Source organism: Carica papaya, chromosome 6, assembly GCF_054855325.1.
Source record: "Carica papaya isolate Zhongbai chromosome 6, ASM5485532v1, whole genome shotgun sequence".
Taxonomy (NCBI): Eukaryota; Viridiplantae; Streptophyta; class Magnoliopsida; order Brassicales; family Caricaceae; genus Carica; species Carica papaya.
The window spans coordinates 56300-69255 of record NC_142314.1 but is presented as its reverse complement, the minus strand read 5'-3'; the positions used below and the strand labels follow the sequence as shown (position 1 = coordinate 69255).

Below are 12956 nucleotides of genomic sequence, written 5' to 3'. Positions count from 1 at the left end.
TAAAATAGACAAATGTACACAGCTCTTATTTCAGAAAATAGAGAAACTAAGCACTTCAATCGGTTTTAGGCTGGATTGATTAGTTTGGGCCCAAAACAAAAAATTCTGCTGCAAATCGCATCTTTTTTTTATGAAATTAATGAATTTGTAACTAAATAAATTATTGTTATCCATAACTGTAACTATATATATATGATATTTCTAATTATAATTCGAATTCATTTTTATTATTCTATGATTATTTTTATTATTACTCTATGACTTAGTTTTATATCTTATTAATTAATCATTTTCTCTTTAAAAAGAAGAACGATAAAATTTAGAAATTTAATTTTTTCGAAATCTTTATTTTAAGTATAGAATTTAAGTCTGAATCGCTATTTTAAATTCCAAATTAATTCTCTAATCCCAATCCACTCTCCGTGTTCCTTGGCTAACCGGTAGTACTTGTCCAACCGATGCTTCCCCATTACTTTTCCCATTCCAATGGATTTTCTTCACCTTTTCTCAGGAGTGTATATACTTGTATATATTGGGAGTTAAAAGGAGAGAGGAGCTCCCCTCGCACGCAATGATGTGGTGGTGAACCTCCCCTATCACACGGCTTACCCGTCTCGCAGCGGAGCTGTTCACAAGAGAAAGACCAGCTGTGGATTCTGCTAGGGTTTGGGAAAAATGAACGGTTGAGATCGAAGGCACAAAATGAAGGGTCAGATGAAAAGAATGCTGGGATTTAGGGCAAGTGGACGATGGAGATTTGTTTTTGTTTTTAGTTTGTTAAGTATTTTGTCAGGGTTTGTTTACTTTTTCTCAATTAGTGCATTTTCCTCTTCTCTTTGTATATAGAAATACGCACATGTCCATAATTAAATACATACACAAAAATAATAAAATAGAAAAACGTACACAGCTCTCATTTCAGAAAATAGAGAAACTAAGCAATTCAATCGGTTTTAAGCTGGGTTGATTAGTTTGGGCACAAAACAAAAAATTCTGCTACAAATCGCATCTTTTTTTTATGAAGTTAACCGAATGACAAGATAAGTTGGTTCAAGAGAAACCAGCTTGTTGGCGACTTTGCAAGTGGTACGAATAATAGGAGCGGGGCAGGTTGTGATGACATTAAATTTGGGGTGAGGAGGTAGCAGTTTTGGGTGGCAGAGAAACAACAATACACGAATGGTCATGCTTCCGTACATCAATTATGGCCCATAAAACAACATACATTGTATCGTTTATTTTTTAATATTAAAAAAAAAAAAGCTAAGTCAAAGAATGCTGGAGATCCAAACTTGGTACAAAAGTTATTTTTGTTACCTCTTAATTTTTTATTCATTTTGTTATTTATAAATGTTATTTTTCTGTTTTTTATATTATTATTATTATTATTGTATTTTACTTTATGTCTTCTTGTTCATCAACGTGACGTTTTGAAACCAGACACCAGGAATAAGAAAGACATGAACGACGTCGTTTTGGAAAGCCTCAAAACGGCGCCGTTTTAATGAACCAAAAAAAAGAAAAAAAAGAAAAAAAACAGAGAAGATATTGTAGGGGCAGCCAAAGAAGATGAAGAATAAGCGAGGACCTGCACGCCCGCCCAAGCAGAAGGAAGAAGAGGCGTGCAGGGCTCTCAGTCCTCCTGCCTTTCGTACCACGTTTGGATCTTTGCTCTTTAACTTAGTTTTTTTTTTAAAAAGAAACATTAAATGTTAATTTTATTTTTCTGTTTTTTTATATTATCGTTACTGTATTTTATTTAATTTTATAATTATCAACTACACTTTCCTTCTTGCAGCTTTTTTTTTTTTTTTTTTTACAATTTTATTTTCTCAACTTAGTTATAATTTATGTGTTTATTCGGTTATTTTATTATATTAGCATAATGCAAGAATTATCTATAATGAATATTTTACACTAAAATTCATTTAAATATTATATAAAAGATTTATTATCATCTTTACAAATGATTAAATTTTGAATACATCTATAAAAGATTCACTTCAACAATGAAAAAAAATTAAAAAAGTGATATGATTACAAAAAATAAATAATTCTCCAAAAAATTATTATGATAGAATGTACTAAATTTTAAAATTGTTAGCAAGTACAAGTCTATAGTGTTTCATGTAAGCTCTCAAGAAAAATTGTTTAAGAAAATAATTTTGATAAATATATATTAGCAAACACATTATCTACTTTTCAAGTCTTGAGTATATATATATATATATATATATATATGTATATGCAGCAACAATATCAATATCAAAAGAAAATTAAAAAAAAAAAATACTCAGAGTTGATACATTATTTTCTTGTAATTAAACAGAATAATAAGTTGTTTATAAAATCACGAAACTGGTCCATTAGAAGTGAAAAAATCATTAAAAAAAATAAGATAAATAAAAATTAACATAATAATAATTCAAAACTCAATATGTTTATATTATCAACACTGATCTCACATTTTTAGGTTTTATTTATAAAAAGGAAAAAAATATTCTAGCAAAATTTATGGTTTTAAATGATATTTTCCACATGATATATTTTATGTAATTAATTTCTTTCAAAACTTATAAGTAATAATGATAATATCAAATTTTATTAATTATTTCTACTACTATCTTATTATTTTTTTGGTTACATAGAGTCTGATTACGCGTTTATATATATAAATATGATGAATTTTTCCTTTTTTTTTAATATATATATATATATCAAAAATATAATTTTAATTAGACTAATATATGTATTCTTTCATTTTTAATTAAGAAAGCTTGAAACGAATAATTAACGAAATGTCAAATATTTTTATTTTACAATTTATTTCGCATAATAACTCTACCAAAGGTAATTATATTACATGAATAACTTCTGTTGTCATAGTTTTGACTGTGCAACAACTACTTTGATTACAAGGTAAGGAATACCGTATTACATCAAAAGATACAATTAATACCGTCAGAAACACACCAGTAACTCAAGTTAATTCATGAGATTTTTTAAAACCATTAGTGAAATATACATGAAATACGCGTAGGATCATTATTAGGACCATCATACTTGACAACCATCGATGAATTAGTTGGATTAATCAATCAAAGTTAGCTTCAGTCATTATGTATTGAATAGAAGTGAAGACCTCAGTAACGATTAGACGATAGTAAAAAAATCATAGTAAATCATGTAGCTACTTGTACTAAAAAACAATAAGCATAATTTTTCATAAATAATAAAATATATTGACAAAAAAAAAAGAAACATATTTACTAATTATATCGTTTGCAATAGTCTGAATCTCAAGATGTTCTTCGAAAGAAATAAGATCACTTTCACTCTAAGAACTATAGATGAGAATTTTATCTCGCACAACTCAAACAAAAATATTTCAGTATTGATTAAAATGAATATATAATAAAAATTTCAAGAGTTCTTAATAATTGGTGATATATACATCTATATTTTAAAAAATAGAAATTTACTAATTCAAATACTTTTAGAATTTAATATAATTGGTTAAGACATTTCAATTCAATTATAACGAGAACATTGAAATTTTACATAAATAGAAGATTTTTAAATTAAATTAATATTCATTCGCGATAAATTAATTAATAAACCATTACCAACTAAAATTAAAGATGAATTTGTAACATAAATTATATATTAGTTGAAAGAGAATAAAAAATTGTCAACGGCAAAACGAGACCGAAATAACTTGTTGCGTATGAGGTTATATAATTATACACTTGGAAAAAAATAAGAGAAATAGATCCCCTTCGCTTATTACTCCTTGTAAAGTATAATCTTATATTTTGCAAGGTTAATCATAACATTAATCATTACTTCTTAAAAATTTTTAATTATTATAATTAAGTATGTAACCTTATTATTTTTAAAAAAATTAATTACATTTAGTTAATTTATTATACAGAGTTTATGATCCTGAGGACAGTTATGTTGAATTTTTGCTTTTTCAAGAGAGATTATAATAAAAAAGAATATTCCCAATATAAAATGTAACAAATTTTATTTTTTCAGTAAGCTCTTCTCGCTCTTCTCCCAGACGATGCAGGAGATTCCTAAGGCAGACGTATGATTATGATAGGATTGAAAGGAAACATGCATTTCGGTTTTCTTTTTCGAAATAAAAAAGAATGAAAGAAATTAGTAAGAGGGTTTGCTTTGTAAATTATAAAAAAAAAAAAAAATAACAAACAAAAACATTTTCCTCTTAACAAGGCCCACGCCCCTGCTCAGTCACACATGCATCTGCCTTCCTTCTACCCCTCTTTCTTGGGCTTCCTTCCTGTCTTTGATGGAGACTTCATTTGTCCTTTGCCTTTCTGAGCTCTGACATTCTTCCTCTTTTTACCTCATTTTCCTGGCTTCCCCATCCCACGTGCCCTAGCATCCTTTTTCATCCTAAGATCCATAAGGACATTTCCCTTGCCAGTCTTCACCTGCACTCCCTTCTTTGCAACCACATATTCCTTTTGTGGCCTTTTGGAAGTTGCTTTCTTATAAAGTTGTTCAATTAATTTCCTCTTTGAACGAGCTGATATTTCTGCTTGGTCTGATATACTATTTGCTTTTTTCCGAACTTTCTCGAGCTTTCTCATGGCTGCACGCTTCTTGTGGCCTTTGGCCTCAGCCACTTTCTTTGCAGGTCTGACATTGATTTCTTTGAACTTAACTGGTTACCTATGCCTCCTTTCTTCCTCCAGAAACCACTTTGGCAGGCCCTCGTCCTCAAACATGTACTTGCTGCAAGCATCATCAAGTATCTCTTCTCTTTGCTTTTTCCACAACATCTTCTTTGCACAAGCCAATATCCCAGCGTTGTATCCGCATCTTCCTCAGAGTCATCTGAGGATGACTCAGCACTTGAATCTGTAGCTGGAGCAGGGACTATTTCAAAATCATCTTCCACCCTTGAAGCTTTGGCTGGAATGTGGATGGGCACTGAAGCAGGTTTCTCAGTCCTGTTCTTTTTTCCAGGGATGTGAAGTCTTCCATCCTGCTTTTCAACCTGCATTTCATCCTCACTGTCGTCCTCCAAATCTCCTCCCCCCCCCCCCCCCCCGCGCTGCTTCCACAAATATATCCTGACTAAACTACTTGTTTGTGATCTCCTCTTGAGTTGGTGCTTCTCCCCCATCAAGTAGTACCACAAGGGGATTGACCTCATAATCACCCTGCTCTTTGTCTGAATCATAATTTGAGTGCATACTATCATCATCACCACCATCACCCTACAGACCCAATATCAAAATTTTAGAAAAGCAATATTGCAAAATGAAAAATTCCCTCCATGCAAAAATCAGGAACGGAGATTCCCTCTCCAACCAGAAACCAAGAACCACATGTTAACACTACTGCCCAGCATCATAAAAAGTGAGAAAAAAAGTAATTATGACAGAGATCCATGGGGAAAAGAGATTGCACAAAAATCAGCGACAGTGAGGAAACCATAATAGGATCACTGGACGAAAATCATTTGTCCAAATGAAAGGATCCTAAGTACCTCCAGGAGTTCTTACGAGTAGACTTGTTTTGCACGCTTCATCTGCTTTGTACTTCCCTCCTTTTTGGCAACAAATCTTTCATAAGCCCCTTGTGGTAGCACTTGATGGGGGAGAAGCACCAACTCGAGGAGATCACAAACAAGTGGTTTAGTCAGGATGTATTTGTGGAAGCAGCGCGGGGGGGAGATTTGGAGGACGACAGTGAGGATAAAATGCAGGTTGAAATGCAGGATGGAAGACTTCGCATCCCTGGAAAAAAGGACAGGACTGAGAAACCTGCTTCGGTGCCCATCCACATTCCAGCCAAAGCTTCCAAGGTGGAAGATGATTTTGAAATAGTCCATGCTCCAGCCACAGATTCAAGTGCTGCGTCATCCTCAGATGACTCTGAGGAAGATGCGGATACGAAGGCTGAGATATTGGCTTGCGCAAAGAAGATGTTGAGGAAAAAGCAAAGAAGAGAGATACTTGATGATGCTTGCAGCAAGTACATGTTTGATGACGAGGGCCTACCAAAGTGGTTTTGGAGGAAGAAAGGAGGCATAGGCAACCAGTCAAACCTGTTACAAAAGAGGAGATGGCTGCAATGAGAGCACAGTTCAAAGAAATCAATGCCAGGCCTGCAAAGAAAGTGGCTGTGGCAAAAGGCAGCAAGAAGCGTTCAGCCATGGGGAAGCTCGAGAAAGTTTGGAAGAAGGCAAACAGTATATCATATCAAGCAGAAATATCAGCTCGTTCAAAGAGGAAATTAATTGAACAACTTTATAAGAAGGCAACGCCCAAAAGGCCACAAAAGGAATATGTGGTTGCAAAGAAAGGAGTGCAGGTGAAGACTGGCAAGGGAAAAGTCCTTGTGGATCCTAGGATTAAAAAGGATGCTAGGGCACGTGGGATGGAGAAGCCAGGAAAAGGAGGTAAAAAGGGGAAGAGGCAAAGGACAAATGAAGCTCCATCAAAGACAGGAAGGAAGCCCAAGAAAGAGAGGTAGAAGGAAGACAGATGCATCTGCGACTGAGCAGGGGCGTGGGCCTTGTTAAGAGGAAAATGTTTTTGTTTGTTAATTTTTTTTTTTTTTTAATTTACAAAGCAAACCCTCTTACTAATTTCTTTCATTCTTTTTTATTTCAAAAAAGAAAACCGAAATGAATGTTTCCTTTCAATCTTATCAGAATCATACGTCTGCCTTAGGAATCTCCCACATCGTCTCAGAGAAGAGAGAGAATAGCTTACTAAAAAAATAAAATTTGTTACATTTCATATTGAGAATGTCCTTTTCTATTAAAATCTCTCTTGAAAAGGTAAAAATTCAACATAACTGTCCGATGGTAATATCAGTATCATAAATTTTGTATAATAAATTAATTAAATGTAATTAATTTTTTTAAAAATAATAAAGTTACATATTTAATTATAACAATTAAAAAATTTTAAAAAGTAATGACTAATGTTATGATTAATTCTACAAAAGATAGAATTATACTTCACAACGAGTAATAAGCGAAGGGGATCTATTTCTCTTATTTTTTTCAAGTGTACAATTATATAACCTAACACGCAACAAGTTATTTCGGTCTCGTTTTGCCATTGAATATTTTTTATTCTCTTTCAACTAATATATAATTTATGTTACAATAAATTAACTTTACTCAAATTATCATCTCATTCCAGTCCATTATGTTATGATATTTATTTATTTCAAAAAAAAAAATTATGTTTTGATATTTATGATTTTTTTGTTGATTTTCTAAATGTAGGTGGTGGATGTGCTAAGAGGTACTAAGCAAAAGAGGCACCGTGATGGGTGAGCCTGCCTTCTTTGACTGATCTCATTATCTATGTTGTTTCCTCTTTCAGCCATGTCAATCTCATAGTCTAGTGGTGTTATTTAATAGGAAACTAGGGTGACAACGGATGTTTAAAAATTGTGCTTTTCAATTGTTCACATTAACTGTATTTACTAACTAAGTTTTATTTACAGTTATGAGGATGGTTCGACAATTTTGAGGAAAGTGACTTCAGCTGCTGATTTCATTTGGTCTGGTGCACCACTGGAGATCCTTGGTTCAGTTACTTCCATAAGCTTTGACGATCCAGCTTCTTTACTTGATCATAGAACATGTCCATCCCAGTGAATAATATTTGTGTATGATAAGAAATTTAATTTGTATGAGATTATGATCTCACCAGAATCCAATTGTCTTGTCTTCCGACTAATTTAATATTAAATTAATCTTTTTTCCCCCCCTACTAATTTGTGGTTGGAGTCCAACCAAGATAATTCTTTGGTCCCCTCCTCCCAAACCCATCGCCATCCATCCAAAACTTCACATATTCACACTAGTTATGAGGATAATACGTATCGATCTTTTTCATACTATGTCTGGAGTATACACATACAAAAAATATATACGTTATGTACTTGTACTACCCAAAAAGAAAAAAGAATTAATACTCCTTCAAACAATTGCTGGTGATCCTTCCACATATATATATATATATGTGTACATCTTCCTCATTCAGATCCCTATCTTTAGGTTGCTACCTTCAATAGAACCTGCAACACATATATAAATTAGTCCCAACACCAACTTTCATTGCTGCAACTTTTAACAGAACATTATTAAAAGCCATATAAGGTAAGGAAGAGTTGTTTGTTGTCTGGTAATAAGAGGAAAAGTGTAGTAAAAAATGAAATTTCCTCTTAAAAGTCATGAAGAGAAAGTAGGGTCGTTTTCATTCGTAACTAAAACCCATTTTCTGCCTTAATAAGCTTGACTCTTCTATCTATCTACCTGTGAATGGCTGAGGTGGAAAGGAAATCTGATGGTCAAATGTTATATTATTGTAAACATTCTGCAACTCAACGTCCCATGTGGAAAGAATTTGCAAAAGTTAGTCCCTATTCACATTCTTAATGTAACTCTCTGCTTTATTTCCAAAGCAGCCCGTTAATGATTAATCGAAGATCACCACTACACATATATATATATACATATATACTCTCCTTCACTTTGCATAATAACTATATCAATTAATTACTTTACAAGATTACTATTATGTTGGTGGCCTACCAATGATAAACGTCTCCCACACTGATTTGTTTGGATTAACTTACCATGCTTTGGAAACGAGTTAAACTTGTTTTTCAACGTCCCATCTGGAGTATACACATACAAAAAATATATACGTCATGTACTTGTACTACCCAAAAAGAAAAAAGAATTAATACTCCTTCAAACAATTGCTGGTGATCCTTCCACATATATATATATATGTGTACATCTTCCTCATTCAGATCCCTATCTTTAGGTTGCTACCTTCAATAGAACCTGCAACACATATATAAATTAGTCCCAACACCAACTTTCATTGCTGCAACTTTTAACAGAACATTATTAAAAGCCATATAAGGTAAGGAAGAGTTGTTTGTTGTCTGGTAATAAGAGGAAAAGTGTAGTAAAAAATGAAATTTCCTCTTAAAAGTCATGAAGAGAAAGTAGGGTCGTTTTCATTCGTAACTAAAACCCATTTTCTGCCTTAATAAGCTTGACTCTTCTATCTATCTACCTGTGAATGGCTGAGGTGGAAAGGAAATCTGATGGTCAAATGTTATATTATTGTAAACATTCTGCAACTCAACGTCCCATGTGGAAAGAATTTGCAAAAGTTAGTCCCTATTCACATTCTTAATGTAACTCTCTGCTTTATTTCCAAAGCAGCCCGTTAATGATTAATCGAAGATCACCACTACACATATATATATATACATATATACTCTCCTTCACTTTGCATAATAACTATATCAATTAATTACTTTACAAGATTACTATTATGTTGGTGGCCTACCAATGATAAACGTCTCCCACACTGATTTGTTTGGATTAACTTACCATGCTTTGGAAACGAGTTAAACTTGTTTTTCAACGTCCCATCTGGAGTATACACATACAAAAAATATATACGTCATGTACTTGTACTACCCAAAAAGAAAAAAGAATTAATACTCCTTCAAACAATTGCTGGTGATCCTTCCACATATATATATATATGTGTACATCTTCCTCATTCAGATCCCTATCTTTAGGTTGCTACCTTCAATAGAACCTGCAACACATATATAAATTAGTCCCAACACCAACTTTCATTGCTGCAACTTTTAACAGAACATTATTAAAAGCCATATAAGGTAAGGAAGAGTTGTTTGTTGTCTGGTAATAAGAGGAAAAGTGTAGTAAAAAATGAAATTTCCTCTTAAAAGTCATGAAGAGAAAGTAGGGTCGTTTTCATTCGTAACTAAAACCCATTTTCTGCCTTAATAAGCTTGACTCTTCTATCTATCTACCTGTGAATGGCTGAGGTGGAAAGGAAATCTGATGGTCAAATGTTATATTATTGTAAACATTCTGCAACTCAACGTCCCATGTGGAAAGAATTTGCAAAAGTTAGTCCCTATTCACATTCTTAATGTAACTCTCTGCTTTATTTCCAAAGCAGCCCGTTAATGATTAATCGAAGATCACCACTACACATATATATATATACATATATACTCTCCTTCACTTTGCATAATAACTATATCAATTAATTACTTTACAAGATTACTATTATGTTGGTGGCCTACCAATGATAAACGTCTCCCACACTGATTTGTTTGGATTAACTTACCATGCTTTGGAAACGAGTTAAACTTGTTTTTCAACGTCCCATCTGGAGTATACACATACAAAAAATATATACGTCATGTACTTGTACTACCCAAAAAGAAAAAAGAATTAATACTCCTTCAAACAATTGCTGGTGATCCTTCCACATATATATATATATGTGTACATCTTCCTCATTCAGATCCCTATCTTTAGGTTGCTACCTTCAATAGAACCTGCAACACATATATAAATTAGTCCCAACACCAACTTTCATTGCTGCAACTTTTAACAGAACATTATTAAAAGCCATATAAGGTAAGGAAGAGTTGTTTGTTGTCTGGTAATAAGAGGAAAAGTGTAGTAAAAAATGAAATTTCCTCTTAAAAGTCATGAAGAGAAAGTAGGGTCGTTTTCATTCGTAACTAAAACCCATTTTCTGCCTTAATAAGCTTGACTCTTCTATCTATCTACCTGTGAATGGCTGAGGTGGAAAGGAAATCTGATGGTCAAATGTTATATTATTGTAAACATTCTGCAACTCAACGTCCCATGTGGAAAGAATTTGCAAAAGTTAGTCCCTATTCACATTCTTAATGTAACTCTCTGCTTTATTTCCAAAGCAGCCCGTTAATGATTAATCGAAGATCACCACTACACATATATATATATACATATATACTCTCCTTCACTTTGCATAATAACTATATCAATTAATTACTTTACAAGATTACTATTATGTTGGTGGCCTACCAATGATAAACGTCTCCCACACTGATTTGTTTGGATTAACTTACCATGCTTTGGAAACGAGTTAAACTTGTTTTTCAACGTCCCATCTGGAGTATACACATACAAAAAATATATACGTCATGTACTTGTACTACCCAAAAAGAAAAAAGAATTAATACTCCTTCAAACAATTGCTGGTGATCCTTCCACATATATATATATATGTGTACATCTTCCTCATTCAGATCCCTATCTTTAGGTTGCTACCTTCAATAGAACCTGCAACACATATATAAATTAGTCCCAACACCAACTTTCATTGCTGCAACTTTTAACAGAACATTATTAAAAGCCATATAAGGTAAGGAAGAGTTGTTTGTTGTCTGGTAATAAGAGGAAAAGTGTAGTAAAAAATGAAATTTCCTCTTAAAAGTCATGAAGAGAAAGTAGGGTCGTTTTCATTCGTAACTAAAACCCATTTTCTGCCTTAATAAGCTTGACTCTTCTATCTATCTACCTGTGAATGGCTGAGGTGGAAAGGAAATCTGATGGTCAAATGTTATATTATTGTAAACATTCTGCAACTCAACGTCCCATGTGGAAAGAATTTGCAAAAGTTAGTCCCTATTCACATTCTTAATGTAACTCTCTGCTTTATTTCCAAAGCAGCCCGTTAATGATTAATCGAAGATCACCACTACACATATATATATACATATATACTCTCCTTCACTTTGCATAATAACTATATCAATTAATTACTTTGATGGAGCTTCATTTGTCCTTTGCCTCTTCCCCTTTTTACCTCCTTTTCCTGGCTTCTCCATCCCACGTGCCCTAGCATCCTTTTTAATCCTAGGATCCACAAGGACTTTTCCCTTGCCAGTCTTCACCTGCACTCCTTTCTTTGCAACCACATATTCCTTTTGTGGCCTTTTGGGCGTTGCCTTCTTATAAAGTTGTTCAATTAATTTCCTCTTTGAACGAGCTGATATTTCTGCTTGATATGATATACTGTTTGCCTTCTTCCAAACTTTCTCGAGCTTCCCCATGGCTGAACGCTTCTTGCTGCCTTTTGCCACAGCCACTTTCTTTGCAGGCCTGGCATTGATTTCTTTGAACTGTGCTCTCATTGCAGCCATCTCCTCTTTTGTAACAGGTTTGACTGGTTGCCTATGCCTCCTTTCTTCCTCCAAAACCACTTTGGTAGGCCCTCGTCATCAAACATGTACTTGCTGCAAGCATCATCAAGTATCTCTCTTCTTTGCTTTTTCCTCAACATCTTCTTTGCGCAAGCCAATATCTCAGCCTTCGTATCCGCATCTTCCTCAGAGTCATCTGAGGATGACGCAGCACTTGAATCTGTGGCTGGAGCATGGACTATTTCAAAATCATCTTCCACCTTGGAAGCTTTGGCTGGAATGTGGATGGGCACCGAAGCAGGTTTCTCAGTCCTGTCCTTTTTTCCAGGGATGCGAAGTCTTCCATCCTGCATTTCAACCTGCATTTTATCCTCACTGTCGTCCTCCAAATCTCCCCCCCGCGCTGCTTCCACAAATACATCCTGACTAAACCACTTGTTTGTGATCTCCTCGAGTTGGTGCTTCTCCCCCATCAAGTGCTACCACAAGGGGCTTATGAAAGATTTGTTGCCAAAAAGGAGGGAAGTACAAAGCAGATGAAGCGTGCAAAACAAGTCTACTCGTAAGAACTCCTGGAGGTACTTAGGATCCTTTCATTTGGACAAATGATTTTCGTCCAGTGATCCTATTATGGTTTCCTCACTGTCGCTGATTTTTGTGCAATCTCTTTTCCCCATGGATCTCTGTCATAATTACTTTTTTTCTCACTTTTTATGATGCTGGGCAGTAGTGTTAACATGTGGTTCTTGGTTTCTGGTTGGAGAGGGAATCTCCGTTCCTGATTTTTGCATGGAGGGAATTTTTCATTTTGCAATATTGCTTTTCTAAAATTTTGATATTGGGTCTGTAGGGTGATGGTGGTGATGATGATAGTATGCACTCAAATTATGATTCAGACAAAGAGCAGGGTG

At 34.0% G+C, this 12956-nt stretch overlaps 1 protein-coding gene and 1 long non-coding RNA gene across 3 annotated transcripts; both read right to left on the bottom strand.

The window, feature by feature from the left end:
* Positions 1–4011: 4011 nt before the first annotated feature.
* LOC148253155 (uncharacterized) lies at positions 4012–5907 on the bottom strand. Of its 2 annotated transcripts, none has more exons than XM_088206272.1 (2): positions 5544–5907; positions 4012–5255 (listed from the first exon to the last, which is right to left on the bottom strand). In XM_088206272.1, exons 1-2 carry the CDS (start codon positions 5870–5872, stop codon positions 4619–4621), a joined length of 966 nt encoding a protein of 321 aa, XP_088062398.1. In that variant the 5' UTR covers positions 5873–5907; the 3' UTR covers positions 4012–4618. The 2 variants fall into 2 exon arrangements, 1 of the variants encoding a protein (XP_088062398.1); XR_015812804.1 differs by having other exon boundaries at positions 5025–5255; positions 5528–5907.
* Positions 5908–7874: 1967 nt separating this feature from the next.
* On the bottom strand, positions 7875–11989 carry LOC148253154 (uncharacterized). Its single transcript, XR_015821837.1, has 6 exons — positions 11421–11989; positions 10646–11182; positions 9871–10407; positions 9096–9632; positions 8321–8857; positions 7875–8082 (listed from the first exon to the last, which is right to left on the bottom strand). It is a non-coding gene; the product is annotated as an uncharacterized LOC148253154 (long non-coding RNA).
* Between the last annotated feature and the right edge of the window lie 967 nt (positions 11990–12956).